General features: G+C 48.1%; 6 protein-coding genes across 7 annotated transcripts; 3 read left to right on the top strand and 3 right to left on the bottom strand.

The window, feature by feature from the left end:
- Positions 1–17: 17 nt before the first annotated feature.
- Positions 18–4,778, top strand: FOXG_04148 (aspartyl-tRNA synthetase). Its single transcript, XM_018382044.1, has one exon. It carries the CDS (start codon positions 842–844, stop codon positions 3,740–3,742), a length of 2,901 nt encoding a protein of 966 aa, XP_018238683.1. The 5' UTR covers positions 18–841; the 3' UTR covers positions 3,743–4,778.
- Positions 4,779–7,689: 2,911 nt separating this feature from the next.
- On the top strand, positions 7,690–7,836 carry FOXG_18754 (uncharacterized protein; the record flags this gene model as incomplete). The annotated part of the gene is made up of 1 exon (XM_018398889.1): positions 7,690–7,836. The coding sequence occupies one exon, from the start codon at positions 7,690–7,692 to the stop codon at positions 7,834–7,836; it is 147 nt and encodes a 48-aa protein (XP_018238682.1).
- Positions 7,837–8,300: 464 nt separating this feature from the next.
- Positions 8,301–9,517, bottom strand: FOXG_04147 (uncharacterized protein; the record flags this gene model as incomplete). Its single annotated transcript, XM_018382043.1, has 2 exons — positions 8,301–8,438; positions 8,488–9,517. 2 exons carry the CDS (start codon positions 9,515–9,517, stop codon positions 8,401–8,403), a joined length of 1,068 nt encoding a protein of 355 aa, XP_018238681.1. The 3' UTR covers positions 8,301–8,400.
- A 1,070-nt stretch (positions 9,518–10,587) lies between these two features.
- On the top strand, positions 10,588–11,645 carry FOXG_18753 (uncharacterized protein; the record flags this gene model as incomplete). The annotated part of the gene is made up of 2 exons (XM_018398888.1): positions 10,588–10,630; positions 10,681–11,645. The coding sequence occupies 2 exons, from the start codon at positions 10,588–10,590 to the stop codon at positions 11,643–11,645; spliced, it is 1,008 nt and encodes a 335-aa protein (XP_018238680.1).
- A 258-nt stretch (positions 11,646–11,903) lies between these two features.
- Positions 11,904–13,373, bottom strand: FOXG_04146 (endo-1,4-beta-xylanase). Of its 2 annotated transcripts, XM_018382042.1 has the most exons (5): positions 13,066–13,373; positions 12,900–13,018; positions 12,293–12,852; positions 12,193–12,231; positions 11,904–12,138 (listed from the first exon to the last, which is right to left on the bottom strand). In XM_018382042.1, the coding sequence occupies exons 1-4, from the start codon at positions 13,213–13,215 to the stop codon at positions 12,227–12,229; spliced, it is 834 nt and encodes a 277-aa protein (XP_018238679.1). In that variant the 5' UTR covers positions 13,216–13,373; the 3' UTR covers positions 11,904–12,138; positions 12,193–12,226. The 2 variants fall into 2 exon arrangements, with proteins under 2 accessions (XP_018238679.1, XP_018238678.1); XM_018382041.1 differs by having other exon boundaries at positions 12,193–12,852.
- A 673-nt stretch (positions 13,374–14,046) lies between these two features.
- On the bottom strand, positions 14,047–15,877 carry FOXG_04145 (uncharacterized protein). Its single transcript, XM_018382040.1, has 5 exons — positions 15,085–15,877; positions 14,965–15,038; positions 14,880–14,914; positions 14,657–14,829; positions 14,047–14,608 (listed from the first exon to the last, which is right to left on the bottom strand). Exons 1-5 carry the CDS (start codon positions 15,681–15,683, stop codon positions 14,548–14,550), a joined length of 942 nt encoding a protein of 313 aa, XP_018238677.1. The 5' UTR covers positions 15,684–15,877; the 3' UTR covers positions 14,047–14,547.
- Positions 15,878–16,876: the final 999 nt, after the last annotated feature.

Genomic DNA, 16,876 nt, shown 5'->3' with positions numbered 1-16,876 from the left:
TGTTAGCTGCTACAATAGGGTGCTAGTGCTAGACTCGAAGCTAAAACCCGTGCTGACTGACCTGTAATTGCAATTGGATCTACCCGTAAATTTCTCGGTACCCTCAGGCGCGGAACGAGTTACATGGCAATGCCGAGTCATCTGTCATCCTCAACCTCCACGCCGCGGGTTTATGCACTGGGCCGAGCCCGAAATGGTGGTTGCTAGAGTAAGCGATAGGAATTTGACAAAGAAGTTTTTTTCCTTTTCTTCTCACGGCATTGTAAGCAAGTCTTGTTTCCGTGAGGCCGAAAGTGCCGTGGATGCGGAGTTCGTGTTGTTGGTTATAACTGATATAAACATCCCAACACTTCCTATTTGGTGGTTCTATTCTCATTCACACCAATACATAAATTAGATATTAACCACCTGTGAACTCAACCCTTATTCACCCCAGCCACGCCACACATGTAACTGATACACCACTACTCTCCTCGTCACAGCCACGATCAAATCGAAGACAAGTCCCTGAGTAACGACCAAAGGGGAATCTGAGCAACCAAAAGCAGCCCACTCGATCGTCATCGACCGAAGCAAGTATTGCAGAAACAGTCCCTAGCAAGCCAAGTCAGGATATCCAGGATTTTCAAGTGTGGCTGACCCACCGTGCCACACCCTCCAACTCAGTCGAGAGCAGTCCAGCCAACCAACCATTTCATTTTGAGACAGAAACAGACATTCCCGGCCAGGGCCCGTCATCACAATCAGAATCAAATCACCCCCCAAATCCCCGATCCTCTGATCCCTGTCCTTCGTGCCCTCGTTCCGTCCGCGGCCCTGCGCTACGCGACGCTACCTAACTATGACGGGCATCCTTGCTCCCGTCACATCAGCCTTTGGCATGCCACTACCATCAAAGTATCGTCTAAAAGGATCCTCGGCCACCTCAAATTCTTCAACCCCTCCTTCACCTTCTACTTCTACCTTTTCTTCCTCTTCTCTCTCTTCACCTAAAACTCCTTCACCTTTAATCACTTCCTTCACTCCAACCCCAGTGCAGGCCCTGTCATCGCCCCCACTATCTGCTGTCTCCATAGACTCGGTCCTTTCAAAAGCCAAAGCCACAACTCTGACATCATCACCGACGTCGCTCGATATGGCGAGCCCGGAGACCAGCCGGCCTGCCTCAGCAGTGCTGAGCATTGACACAAGACCATCGGCTGCTATTTTGAGCTCAGCTTTCTCGTCGCCTCGTTCCGCGTCTCCCTCTAGAACTATTCGCGAAACAATGCGTGATAGCGCCGTTGAACTGCGCAATTCTGCTCGATCTAGTATGGATGGCACTACCACCACCACCAACGGCGCTGTTGTTCCCAGCAGCCGCACTTCTCTCGACAGCGGTCGAACAAGCATGAGCTCTGACTGGCCTGTTCACCCTGGCGAGATCAACACAATTGCACAGCTCGATACTCTGCCCATTGGCACCGAAGTCACCTTCCGAGCCCGCATCGAGACCCAGCGACCTATTTCAAAGGTTCTCGACTTCCTACTCCTCCGCGACCAGACACACTCCGTTCAGGGTGTTCTCGCCCGTGATGCCAGTAATGCCGACTTCATCACATGGGTCCGAAAGATCAACCCCGAATCTCTTGTCCAGATCACTGGTACCCTCAAGAGCCCTCCAGAGCCGATTCGATCGGCTACACACTCTAATGTTGAGGTTGACGTCGAGTCTGTTCACCTCGTCAACCCCGCTCAGAACCTCCCCTTCAGCAACTACAAGCCCCCAGAGACGCTGCGCAACCGCATGAACGCCCGAATCCTCGATCTCCGACACCCTTCCAACCAGGCGCTCTTCCGTGTGCGCTCAATGGTCTCCCGAATCTTCCGAAACACCCTCGAAGAGCAAGGCTTTGTTGAAATTAATACCCCTAAGCTTCAGCCTGCCGCCACTGAAAGTGGTGCTGCTGTCTTCCCTGTAAACTACTTCGGTCGCCGTGCTTTCCTCGCCCAGAGTCCTCAGCTCGCCAAGCAAGAGGCTATCTCTGCCGACTTCGGTCGCGTTTTCGAAATTGGCCCCGTCTTCCGTGCCGAGAACTCCAACACTCACCGTCACTTGACCGAATACACTGGCCTCGATCTTGAGATGGCCATTGACACCGACTATCATGAGGTCATCCAATTCATTGACATGTTCCTCAAGGAAGTCTTCAGAACTGTTTATGCCTCTCGAGAGCTCGAGGTCATTCGCAAGAGATGGCCTAGTGGTGAGTTCAAGTGGCTAGAGGAGACCCCCATCATCCCCTTCAGCGAAGGTATCCAGATGCTCCGTGACGATGGACGTGACGTCGAAGAGGAGGATCTGTCTACTCCCGACGAGATGAGACTTGGCCAGCTTGTGCGCGAGAAGTACGGCACAGACTACTACGTCCTCGACAAGTTCCCTGCCAACGCTCGCCCCTTCTACACTGCCAAGGACCCTGAAGATCCCAAGTGGACTCGATCTTTTGATATCTTCATTCGAGGCCAGGAGATCTGCTCCGGTGGTCAACGTATCCACAACGTCGATGAGCTCCGCGCCAACATGGCTGCCGCTGGCATGTCTGAGGATGGTATGGAGGATTACCTTACTGCCTTTGAGCTGGGTGCTCCTCCCCACGCTGGTGCTGGTCTTGGTCTTGAGCGTATCGTCGCTTGGATGCTTGAGCTTGGCGATGTTCGATACGCATCTCTATTCCACCGCGACCCCAAGTCTCTTCCTACTAAGGCTCCCGGTCTGCCTCACCCCGAGGCTGACACCACCAAGCCTCACCACGCCGACTCTCCTCCTCCTATCGAGAAACTCATTGCCAATTACGGTGATGCTACCAACACCTCCTGGCTCGATGATCGTTTCCAGATTTGGCGACACTCCACTGGTGCCGCTGTTGGTTGGGTCCATCGCGAGAAGTTTGCTATGATTACTGGTGACCCTCTTTGTGACCGCAGCCAGTACACTCAAGTCATCCGTGACTTTATTCACTACATTACTGTCGACCTCCGATTGACACCTTTCTGGATGCTCGTTTCTTATGAAGTCCAGAAGATTCTTGCCTCTGAATTTCGCTGGCGAAGCTTGTCTTGCACTGAGGAGCAGCGTGTCGACGCTGATAAGCACAACAGCGCCCAGATCGATGGCCTCGCTGCCAAGGCTCGCCGCGTTGAGCGTGAAGGTGTCAAAATCCATGAGGTCAAGCCAGATGAAGACTTTATCTCTCGCGCTAACCCCGCCATCGAAGCATGGAAGGGTAGTCGTAAGGGCAAGGGCAAACAGGTTCACCTTACTGAGGTCCGCCCCTGGATTGACCAGGAGCACCGCCGATATTTTGCTGCCGAGAAGGACGGCAAGGTCATGTCTCTGGTCGTTTTGGCCAAGCTTGCTCCTCGACATGGCTGGCAGGTCAAGTGGGCTCTGGACTTCCCTGGTGCCGTCAACGGCGCCATTGAGGTGCTGGTGAGCTTTGCTCTCCAGAACGTTAGCGGAAAGGTCACCTTTGGCGCTGGTGTTTCCGAGAAGCTTACCCCTGGTGAGCACGTTGGCGGTATTCGTGCCAAGTTCCTTAGTGCTAGCTACCGATCCATCGTCGACAGTCTTGGCCTCCGTCGCAAGGCATCATTCCGATCCAAGTTTGGTGCCCTCGGCGAGGAGATTTACATCTGCTACCCCAAGCACGGTGTCGGCCTGCGCGATCTACAGAACGTCATCAAGTTCTTCACCGACTAAACATCGTCGGACCTATTATCACACCAATCACGCCAATGGTGCCAAGCGAGATACGAGCGAAGGGAAGAGGAGGTTTATTGCGTTGCTTTTAAAGATACCATACTTTACATGAGATTGGAAGCATGAGGATGGACGACGGAATAACGGCCTGTGCTTTTCTTTGTTAACGGAAGGGTTTGCTTGTTTAATGACGGTTGTTTTTCTTGGATGGTGATTTTCCTTTGTGGCAGTCTTGCGAATATGTTTTATGTTTAAAATTCCCCCTTAGATACCAAGCCTGGATGAAATACCCTCTCTAGACGGATCATCTCTTGCAGGCTGTGCCTGCTGATGTACACCAATATTACTAGTTACAGAATACAGTTGTTTAAATACCTTGGTCTTGCCAAATCCTCGCGACGGTGTAATTAAGACATATGCACCCATCTACATGTGAGGGTTCACAAATTCGAGCCATTTGGGTCTTGTAGCCCGATAGCGACCAACCATAAGAAAGAGACATCTAAACATATATGGCGCAAAGGCTCAGCACATGAGCATGTTCCCCGAACACATAACAATTGTTCATGGTGAAATTAGAGAGGCTTGGGCCGACTATCGTGTACCCAAGTGATGCTGAGGCCATGGGCAACTGCCCCAGACTTTCGACTGTTGATTACATTACACAGTGTTGGGCGTCAATGATTGCAATGGCTGCCCTTGAAAGAAAATTCTGTATATTTTGTACGTTTGGGCAAGCAATTGGTGATATGAAGGCTTGGCAATGATCGGACCCAAATCACAGTCTACACCCAGAGCAAGAGAAACTCACTCATGGACTGTTTCATTCAACCGAATGTTCAATAAATTTCTCTCAATGATCGCCTCGGTGTTCCAGGGCTCAACAAGTGATTTATCATGCGCCGTGGCTGAGTGTTCACTGGTGTTGCTTTGGTATTCACCACCCAGGTAGTAGCACAAGCGAGTATGCTTAAAGTATCTGAGCATCAGATCAAAACTTAGGATGTCCTTATGGTCCACTTTAGGCTAAGATTTCCTAACCTTAGGATAAGTTATCATAAGTTCCTACAATGGGGAGTTGGTCTCTTGGTTGCGCAGTCTTCGCATACTAGTCTCATGCTGCGATATAGCTAAGGCAGCTGCAGAACAATAAGAATGAGTTACAACGGAGGATCATGTTCCAAATTTAATAGTTTAGGTTCAATACTCTCTTTGTGCTGCGCAGAGGTCTGTGTAGTAAACCTGTATTGCCTGTGATAACATGACATCTCTCCCCCTCGTTCCAATACTTGTCAAAAGCACCACAAGTGGAGAGCATAGTAATGGACTTTGATCAGAAGTCCTAGCTCAAACTGCAGCAAAGTTGTAATGTAATATTCTGTGTGGGTGTTGATAGATGAACCTCAACGATTGATAGCCCCCTTTAATAAAAGCACCAGTCTACAAGTGAGCTCGGCTCAGGAAAGGAGAGATGACCGCCAGTATCTTCAAGATAACAACAGAGGACCTAGCATATAACAAAAAAGCCAAAAAATAATTATTAGAGGAGGGCTTCCTGGTGCTCGAACCAGGAGGGCTCCCGTTGGGCATCAGGAACACGGAAAGCTACACTGGTTCTCATGGCACCGCTCGACCACTCCTCGCCCAAGTTGAACTGTCGGTTGCTTATTAGCATTGATATAAGGCAAGGTTGTTACTCAAGGTCGCTTGGGGCCTACCTGCCTTGAGTTCGCTCACTGCCCATGAGTGAACGAGTCTGATTCGCTAGGATATATAGCAAACTAGGAAAGAGCCCTTAACCTACGACTCTAGGGCATCTGCAGAATGGTAAAAGATAAAACCAGAAGGGGCCACTGCGTTCTTCGAAAAACAACAGTACTACACTGCAATGAAACTAACTGAAAGTCCCAAAAAAAATCGAGGGCGATCTCACAGGGTTCGAACAGGAGACCCCGGCTTGGGCGAACCAGAGTAAGCCATCCTTGCTCGAGGCCCGTCGACACTCACCACCATGAGACCACGCTCGGCCCTGGATCCATTAGTGAAAGTCTAATAAGTTATTATGACTTATATATCCTTCGCTAGCGCATATTTATGCTCAATTACTCTTGTTGTCTGTTCATCGGTCAGAGGAAAAGTGCCTCGACACTGGCAGCACCCCCTCCACCCCTCAAGCACTTTAACCGTGCCTTGTAAGCAATTTCAGACGTAGAATGAACTGTTAGTTCCGATATACTCCTTTCAGCATCACTATGTTCCGGAACTTAAGGGCAAAGGTACTGGATACCACATCACATATCTCCTGGCATGGCGCACAGCATCCCTGAACAAACTTGAGTAGAGGTATGGGCATCTTCAAGCCATGATATTAGGTCTTCTAATCGCATTCACGAGACAACGGAGTGTTGATTCATGGTGACCACGGCCAGTTACGCATAATAACCGCGAGCTCGAGAGAAGCAACCAAGAGTTGCAACAACAAAAGAACCCAGTAAGTGGAGACAATTCATTTATCTCTACTCCATGGAAACCCTGAAGAAACTCTTACGACAGCTAGTCTCAGCCAGAAAAGAGACAGGTCTCTACTTAGTATAACCCGGTGAAGCTTCTATGAAGATGACCGGTGGGATTTCCGTCAACTCTGGCATCAAATGATGAAATCAGTAACTAGCAAAAGAAGGACCAGAGTGCCCAGGTATAGCTTCACTCCTGGATACATATGCTTTCCTAAGTGCAAAGAGTAGGGAGGTGTCTTATGCCCCGATGATTACACGATGACGGCGAATAACGTGCCATGTTATAGCTTGATCTATGTAGTGAGGCCAGGGGAGGCAAGGGAACTTGCGATCTCAACCCTAAGGGATGAAATGACTTAGGTATGATTAGCATAGGTTTAGAGAATCTTTTGACCAAGACACTTACTTTTGGCACCCTGATTCAAGGTCTGAAGTTGTCTTGCCCCATAGGGTACGGTTTGCAATCGGGTGGATAAAGAAGGAGGTTATCACTTGAACTGTACCTGGGCATCAATGTGATATATCGCGAGTTTTGTTCTGGACACCTCGGGTTGGTTGGGTTATCTGCGCTGTTTTGCTTGCAGTAGAGGAGTCCATCTTTTCGTACTTCGCGTTAAGCAATTTATCGAGCAGGCTGACTAGTCTCAATGACCCTGATAAGGAATACCCATTACTGGTCACTTTGAAGTGGCCTAGTTGGGCGCAGTCAGCAATGGCCTAGGCTTCTCTAGATCAACATTTATAGTTCTTTAGTTGTAAAGCCTTTCATTAATGCACGTCCTGGGGTGGCTTTGACATTGACTGGTGTACTGCCCCAGTAGCGGGAGTGTCTCTGTGATTCATCTCAGGCGAGACTGGCCGGAAGTGATGCCACTGTTAAATGTAATGAGCTGAACAAAGGGCTTGGACCTATTGAGTAGTCCATGGGAAACTAGCAGCTGAACTGGTGCTGTGCCATTTCATTAATGGGGACATTGTTCACTGGACCTTGCCTTTCGCTGTGCCTTTATCAAGGCTTCCTCCATGAATGAACATAAATCATGGGCGTTTTGTCAGGACCATGATCTGTACGTTTCATTTGTTCATTACTATGGTCGGAGAGAATGGCCTAGAACTTTGACGTGAGTGCAGCGCCTTGAACACCCGGCGAACACTCCCATTGCCAGAACAACCTTTGCGCCGGAAGTTCACTCAGGATGCCATTGGCATGTTCAAACTGCCAGTCCGAGAATATAGGAAGGTCTGTTTGCTCTGAAGACTCCAGGTTTACCTATAAATTGAAGATTGACCTCGATCAATCTCAACCTTCTTCTCAACTCACAACCAACAACCTTCACAACTTCTCAACTTCTCAACTTCACAACCTCACTTCCACACTTAACACCCATAACACAACAATCTTCTACTTAAGCCCCTTCCAAATATTTCACCATGTCTTTCTCCAATCTCTGCAAGGTCGCCCCCGTTGATGCCAAGGCCCCTACCACCATCAACACTCCTGTCGATATGGCCAACCCCAAGTGCACCTGCAGCTGCGGCTACAACAACATCGTCAAGTTCACTGGTGGTAACTTCTGAGAGTCTTGCAACGACAACCACAACCAGTAGATGTTGTGTCAAACTACCGGTCTTGACTTGACTATGCTCGCATTTGCTAAGTCAGACGTCGCTCTTGGAGGATAACACGGACGAAAACAACAAAAGCAACAAAAGAAAAAGAGTAAAAGAATAAAACCGACAAAAACAAGGGTATTGTCTCGCTTTACTGTTTGCGATTGACTGACGAACTGGGTATTGTGCGGTACGGACTTGAGGGATTGGTGATATGTGAGAAGAGTACGAAGCACAGGTGGATTGGTCCAGAGAGAACAGACAAATAAATAGATAGTGGTAAAGTCTAATATACAGGACTTTCCCCCAACTCCCAAGAATAACTATGTCAAACTGTGAACGGATTGAACTGAATGATCCCTTGATCGTCGCATCCAATGGATATACGAGATGGAAACAACCCAACAAGTCACCCAACAGGCCTTACCAATAAGAAAAATAACTCTCATTACTCAACAGAAGCAATTTGTCAACCTGAATATCTAGCAATCTTTCTCGCCCTATAGTCTGTTGCGCTGGCCAACTGTGTTGTTATGGCTCGCTACCAGCAATGAAGCCTCTCCGAAATGCTAGACTCGGTCAACAAGCTTTCCCATACCTCGCTCCAAATTAACTTACCTCCAGGAATAACTGCCGCCGCATACATGACCTGTGAAATTGGCTTCAAGCCATCTCCATCATGCTGGTGGATATGCTCCTCCCAAAAGTCGATCAGTGTACTGACCTGTTCCTTCAATGGCTCATCAGGCTCAACACACTGGACTCCCAAACAGGCGCCAAACTCTCTGAAAGCTAGTCTCTTGGAAGCGCTTCCGCTCATATCCGTGGCTTTACCATCAAGCAGGTCGTCGACTAGATCCATCGCTTGTTGCGTAAAATTCTGCGACCAATCCTCGTGGGGATAGAAGTGGCAGGTCCATAAACCCATACCGAGATCCAATGGGTCACCGCTGGGATACATTGAGCCTCTTTGGTCCATTACTTCCTCATAGTCGCTGATTTCTTGCTTAAGAAGCTGGTCCTTCCGACCCTGTTGCACTGCTGTCTCTTGGAGCATTCTGTAGACCACAAATCCGGCCGCAGCGTCGAGATGCCCTTCGGTGGGGACGAGAACCTTGTTCATATCCACGGAGATCTTCCAGACCATTTTGAGTCCACCCGAAGACTGGAAGCAGAACTTTGGATGGATAGCTTTGGCAAGTTGGATGGCCAAGTCATTGAAAGATGAGTCCTGAGTGGCCCAGGAAAGGCGATTGAGAGCAAACATCCAGAGAGTCAGATAGTGATGATACTGTCCATCCCCATCGCTCCCTGCCTCACGCTCTTTTCCAATTCTCAAGCCACCTTTGAGTGGTTCTGCATCGGTTGCGCCCGGCAGACTAGATGTACCGTCCCTCGTGCGGCCTAAGACGTCGTGCACAGTCTGAACAAGGCGCTTGGCCAGGGTGAGATACTTGTTGTCTGTCGTCTCTTCATAGAGCGTGATGAAGTTGACGACTCCGAAAGCATCTGTCCAAAGGTACCGCCCTTTATGGCCGCCAGCGCCCGGGTTATCGGGAGGGCTCCAGGTATCAGCGTCTTTGTCAAAGTCGCCGTAGACTTGGTGCATCGCTCTTGTGAAGCGACGGGTTGCATCTTCACCAGACATGATGTTTTAACACTGAGTTAATATCGTAAGGATGTGTATGAGTTGAAATGCAGCTGAGTTTTCTGCAAAGTGCGAGAAATCGATGGGTTTAATTGGGTTGCATCTTGATGACTTCATACCTCTCCTGTCCGTTCGTCATTTGGAGGGAGCACTAACGTTCACCATTACAACAGAGCGGAATATGATGAGCGGAAGAAATTCTATTAAACTACACAGCACAAAAATTTTAGTTGAAGAATTCTGGTAGAAATACCTGACTTTTCATCGCCTGGTAGCTTGAATATTACACGGAGAAGAGTCCGGACGAGGCCGGACCAAAGCGGGGCCGTGTTTCAAGCCGGCGCGGGACAGGACATCACCCGCTTCGAACCTCTAAATTTATAGCTGAGCTACCAATTGATATTGATCAGTGTTGGACCTTGCATGAATACTGGTGGAGGCAAGAGAACGTATGGCCTTATCCCAAATGACAAAAGCTACTAATCTAAGGGCTTCCTAAGTCTACACTAAATTTACCTAAATCTTTGTATCCTTTAGGATACGGATCCTAAGCTTTCTTGCTGCTTGATGGCAGGCTCTATCACGTTTAGTGGATTCTTAAGATAAAGTTATGTTACAGATTTATTAGGAGACATACTTTATTCGTGATGAACTCAAAAGAACAAATCCTGTGCTGGAGGCTTTCCACTCGGCTTTCATCTTGCAACTACTGAGCTTGAAGTCTTTATTGATGTCGAGACTCTTGACAATCAATTGATTGTAATTGTACCTTACAGATTGATACAGTTTTGAGCTTTCAGATTTTCACCTCGACATACAAGAAACCCACCATGATCTGCTCAGTACGGACCAGACAACCGAACCATCAACCAGCCCATCTTCTTCCACTAGAAGAAATTGATGAAAGAATTCAACACGCGAAGACTATCCAATATATTATCCAAAGATGCTGTCGGGCAGGATCAGAAGACTTCTGTCTCCGTGCCGGGCATGTCGCAGCAATCATGACCATCCCGCTGTTGCTTTTTGGGCCAGATGAGTTAATGCCACTAAAGATTTGCAATTTCGAAATGCAGAGATGCATTGATTCTATCTCGCCTTCGTGCAAGTATTGTAAGCCAGCTACTCTATGAATAGTACGCGGTCAGCTAAAAACCATTAAGATCTTCGACATTTACGCAAACGACACCGTGCGACTTTCGTTCCTGGTCAACTTGGCCAGCTGTCTATCGCATGCCCAAGCACAGCATCACACCGCAGTACCAGAAGGGATATTGACGAGACGACCTCTTTTGAAGTCAAGTCGGAATCCACCCTTGAACTCCAGGCCATCGAGCCACCCAGAATCAACAAACACAATATAGACTTCGCCGAACAAACTAAATTTCTGGCGCGCAACGGTAATGCTTGCGTGGTCACTGGAGAAATGAATCCGAATGCATACCATATCGCACCATTTGCTTGGAATGATACTCAGGAGCACATCGACAGAACATTCGATCTGGGGCCTAATCAAACCTTCATGGTCGGGAACGAATTCGCAAATCGTACTCGCTACCTGCACAACCGAGATGAGCCAGGGGAGTCCGATAAGACATGGAATATGATCTCTCTTTACCCCCAGGTATACAGCTGGTGGCCCAAAGGGTACTTCGCATTCAGATGCCTGGAAGTGCAATCTCTAGGAAGTAATGAGTCAAATGTGATTTTGGAGTTCCGGTGGATGCCTCAGACCAAACGCTGGTTCGGACAACAGATTGATACCTTCAACACCGGTACAGGACATGATCTGGAAGAATGGTTGGACGGGATCGACCGGTTCCATGCCTCCGGGAATCCCCCACCTATGGCTAGCAATGAACTAAGGCTTCAGGCCACTACAAGTGACGGAGCACCTCTCTGTTCAGGAAGGCTTATTCATATACGAATTGGTAATGAGGACGTATCTCGTTTCAAGGATATGATTGGCATGCAATGGGGCTGTATACTCATCACGGCCCTGAGCGGTGCTACCGGAACTTCGCAGTTGCTTTCGAATGGGACTTTCGATGACAAGGTGATGCAGTGGGTTCAGAACCAGGCGAGGTTTGACAAAGAGCATAGTTTTCACCCTCCAGATATGGAATGACATTTCTATAGCCTGTAGTGAGTCATGAATATAGAGGATTTATGATAGCTGTGGGATGGTAAAAACCTTCAGATTTTGATCCTAAGTAATAAAAGTGTTTAGGTAGATTTAGAATATATTAGGATACTTTAGGATAGTCTTAGTAGACTCTTAGGCTGATAGCGGCACCGCAGTGGCGCTGAGCAAAACGACCACATGGTTCTAACTGCTCTCTGAACACGATTAACCGTCACAGATCGACTGTCACTGGATACCCTGTGGAGATATTCAAGCAAGAAATTTATACATCAAGTATATACACGCCACCACTTCTCTACTAAAGGGCGAGAAGCAATGGGTATGAAAGAATACGATCTCCTCAACTCTAACTCCAAATCACCCGTGATCCTGTCGTTGAAGCTCTGGAAGTACCACTGGCACGCTTGCAGCTCCGATGACATCAGGTAGCTTCAGTCCAGCTCTGGCCACCACATCGTCCGTAAATAGAAGCGCACTGCTGAAGTCAGTATCCAAGAGTCAGCTAGGTTGTGAAGGGGAGAATGCTTACATTGGCACCAGGCTCTTGCTTGGAAGGTTTGTGCTTAGACTTATTGGCAGGGCTCGTTAGCGCCAGTGTCAATCTCTTGCTGCTGGGGTTGGGTTCTCACTGCCAGGCTGCTGGAAAGAGTTTCCATTGCCACCTTGCTGACCGTTTCCGCCCTGAGAAGCGTCGCCACCCTGTTGAACATCGCCTCCTTGCTGAGAATCACCGCCCTGGGAAGCATCACCGCCAGTAGAGCCACCGGCACCACCACCAGAAGAAGCACCCTCAGAGACGGTCATGTGGGACGATCCGCTGCTGAAGTAACCCTCAGTAGCGAGGATCTGGTAGTCGTGAGTACCGAGCTTCATGCCGGCCTTCTCCCAGGCATCGAAATGAAGACCAGTGTCGACGCTGCCAGTAGAGCGGTGCTGCTGGCGAACAGACCAGTACTGCTGGAAGGTCTGAGTACCGTCGATTGAAGGGGCGTTGGTGCGAGTGGTCTCGAAGATGTCGTAGGTGCTGCCATCGGCCTCAACGGTGCCCTTCTTGGTAGCACCGCTGGAGGGGTTGTAAGTACCGAAGGACTCGACGATGTAGTATTCGACGAGAGGGTTTCGGGTCCAACCGTAGACAGAGAGGTAGCTGTTGCCGTTGGGCTTGTACTCTCCCTCGTACGAGATGGTTCTACCAGGTATTAGCAGAGGGCCATGGTAAGCTTATTGTGTACTAACCGGGCCTTTCCAGGAGACCAACCCTTACCACCGACGACGTTGCCGCCATCCTTCCACTCCATGGAGTAAGAACCTCCCTCACCGTTGGTGTAAGTGGCATCGGCACCGCCATCACTCCACTATATAAAGTCAGCTATGGCCCGAGAATTATGTTGGCTGTACACACCCAAGAGTAGTAGAATCCGTTGTTAGTACCGGAACTGTTGGGAGTACCAGCCCGCTTGGTAATCTTGGAGAAGAGACCTTCTTTGGAGGGCGCGGCAAGAGAACCAGCTACGAGCGACAGCCCAGCGAAGACGGAAGTGAAGTGAACCATGATGAATGATTTGAAGAGAAAAAAGAGTGTGTTAGAATAGAAAACGAGTGTTGAGTTGAAGGATGATTCTCTCTGCCATTGCTGCGAAGTTGTTGGTATAGATATAGAAAAGAAGACCCTTGTTATATCGCTTCGTACTATTGTTTCGAATAAACATGTGGTGTTGCTTGGTCTGAAACAACTTGTGGGGCCGGCCCGTTTTCCCGATCGGACAATGATTTGACGTTTAATGAAGGAGGGACGAGGCTCGATTTTTTCCGTCCATTGGACGATTGTTTTGATGTTTCCGGGAGATGGTGATTTTAATGCGTTGAGCTGATGGTGGGTCGATTAGATCTAGATGCCAAGCGAATATTCATGCTTTCCGCTCAGCCTCGTCATGTTCCAAGTTTCAGATCTACAAATGGTATTTTTACCAAGAATCGAACATTATTGATGGTACATGAGATAAGTTTTGACTAAGATATATTGAATCTTGGCATAGAGAAGTCGCTGCACTTGATATCGTCAACCAAGGTCAGTAGAATATCGTCTCTATCAATAAATCCACGGCAACTATTCCGGCTCAAATCCGCTCTTTTAACCTCACGTTCCACAATTAATTTCAGTTGAAACGAGGTAACAGCCGTATTTTGTAACCAGCATCGGCAAACGGCAGCATCCTCAACCTGAAACTTGGCATACCTAAGCTAGAACCATGTGGCCCAAGTTTCACGTTTCACGGATAATACCAGATATCAGGCTATTCTCAAAACTCAAATACCCGAATACAACTCCATACGTCAATCACAGTAGATCTGACCCAAATATATTTATACATGCTACAAATCGGTTGCATCTTGATTGAATTTAGAGTAATTCAGGATTTGAGGCTGACAACCGCCATGGGACATGTTTAGCCTGAATGCTCAACCAAGATAACGGATCGATCGTCTGAAAATATCCGAGATCAACAATGGATATTGTACGCGATTGCGGGTCTTCGCTACAATCCCTTGTTACAGAAAAGTTCCTCAAGTGAACCCTGCGTATCCTATAAGCACCGATACGTCTCATAGAAGACTGAGCGCAGTCCGGGGTGAATGACGATTCAGTAGCATGCATCATAGCGTGGCAGCATGACTAATTCAGCCAGAATGCGAAAATTGATTGGGATGCTGGCCTCATTCTATCTTCTCTCCATACTCTGCACTCTTCTCAGCCGTGTATTTGCACCGTCTATCCGAGCCTGTTTTCAACAAAAGTTCAGTTCCTGGGCACTAAGCCTGTGACCCATGCACCTAGCATTCGTCCAGAGAAATCTTTTGCTCGCTCAAGAACTCCCAGAGTCCATCATGCGTTCTTGGTACCATTGGTTTCATTTGGCGGCTTCTCTCCGACAAACAACAACACCCTAAGATAATCAGCTCACAAACCCCATGACAATGTCACGAAGACTTACCATGAAACCCTCCAGGTCGGCTTTCCGTTCAGTCTCTTGCACATTCCTCGACTTCCATCATTGTCTGGCGCCACATCAGCAGAACACCAGCCATCGTCAGCAAAGTCAAGAGACTTTTCACGAAACAACTTCGCAGCAAGTGTCTTGGCAAGACCACGTCGACGATACGGTTCCTAACTCATAATCAGCTTCATATTGTGCCTTGAAGTCATATGATACGTACCTCGCAGTGAAGGCTGATTAGTGAGCCATCGAACCCTAAGTCGAATTAGAGTTGAGCCACATGATCTAGGCTCGAGGGAACTTACCCAGAAAAGCCCAGGAGACAGGCGCTCCGTCGTCGAGCTTGATTACCAAGCTTGGCATGCGTCTGAGGACTTGCCTATAGGGCGTCAGCCAATGTTCCGATCGGCTAAAATCAGACTTACACTGTTCTCGGGATATTTGTTCGGGAGATGACAACTCGGCAATCGTCGTCAGTCGCCGTTCCCCAATGCATACCCTCGGGTAAAGCTGTTTCATCCTTTGGTAGATCCTCGTACTTGAAAAGCCATTTGTCATATGCCCCTGTTTCACGAGCTTGAACGCGACCTGTCTTGTAGAGTAGATCTCGGACTGAGTCGTGCAATGTTCCGACCAAGACAGCCTCGCCATAAACGAGGGAGCGCCCATGTGCCTTTGCTGTGACGACACTCTCCTCGATTATTTTATGAAGTTGCTTCTCATAGACGGCCGTGTCTTTGGGGTCGGCATCATTTGGATGCTCGAGTGTCGAGTAGATCCACGTTTGCGTATCAGGGCCACCGCCGACATCGATGTATGCCGCAGTGAATCTCTTCGGAAAGTCTAACCCATCCTCAAGTTGAGATTCCGCTGCCAGTATTACTCTTGCTGTCTCTCGTAGACCATTTTCAAACTTGGTAAACTGAAGGCGTCGAAGGAGGGGTAGCGAGTAGGGCAATTGATTAGTCAAGAGCGCCAAGAGCTGCTTTGGCACGGTCGTGTAGACCTTGACAAAATCCGCCATTTCAATGTTTTTCAAGTCTCTCAGATGGTGTTAAACTCGGCACATCGAGAAATGGCATCGGGAAAAATAGTTTGAGATACGTGGATGAATCATTGTCACACATGGGTAAATGTCGGTTATCGGAAGGATGGCAATGGTGACGCCTTTTGACAGGAAAATGAGTCACTGGAATCGCTTCCCTGTCTTCAGAGTCGTGAAAATGTATTTCAGTTCAGCGTGGAAGCTGAAATAATAAGACGTATTTATTCTTCTTCACTCCGATTTCGGGTGGTCGACAAATTGCGGTGTGACTTAGATTATCCGAACTCAAACAATAGGCATATTATGACACATTTTAAAGGCAGTCAAGGGAGTCATATCTAGCTTCGACTTGCTATTGACCATGACCATAATTCTCACAGTCGCCGAAGCTCTATTCAAGCTAGAACATGTCATTCCAGGTCAGTGATGCGGCCGGAGCTGTCTTCACCTCTCAAGTGATTTACCCCAATGATCCCACTACAGGTTATGTGTGAACTTGATCAAGGCGAGTGGAAGAACCGATAAATCGAAAGTAAGAAATGTCAGAAAAGATATAGGCAATCATTTTGTTGGTAGATTCACACTTAGTTTCACACGTTGAACCGGACATGGGTTGATCACGGGCCATTCCTGTACGTCAACCAAGACCATATGCGCAAGAAATAATCGAGATGAGAATGCTTTTGTTTCTAATAGCATACAAAGAGAGAAGGTCAAAACGACATAGATGATAGGTTGGGATAGGATCTTTACCACTCACAGCCATTATAAGTGAGCTACCCTACAGTCTTTTATCTCAATGAGGTCAACACCAAGAAATAGTCACAAATACATAAAGCTTTCCGATATCCTTGCTAACATGCGTCTATTACGATTTATGCAGACTGCATGTGCTTTAGTATATTTATACCGAATAGCCGACCCGACTTTATTTTGCCAAATGCGATTGTTGCTCATTCCGCTGCTTTGTTGAGGTACAGCGATTCAAGATTATCGTGGGACAGCATGGCAGAACAGCCCAAAAACCTCATGATTGACACTAAGAATCTCGCCAGTTGTCTAGGAGATAACGCAAACTGACTACGAGCGGCCTTGTGATGTGTCTCGACGAGGCTACCAATGGATACTCATACCAAAATCATCTCTTTGGCTTGATGATCAGTCAGATCGCC

The sequence above is a fragment of the Fusarium oxysporum genome, chromosome 4 (genome assembly GCF_000149955.1).
Source record: "Fusarium oxysporum f. sp. lycopersici 4287 chromosome 4, whole genome shotgun sequence".
NCBI lineage: Eukaryota > Fungi > Ascomycota > Sordariomycetes > Hypocreales > Nectriaceae > Fusarium > Fusarium oxysporum.
The sequence above is the reverse complement of the archived record's forward strand: the minus strand, read 5'-3'. Positions and strand labels throughout refer to the sequence as shown.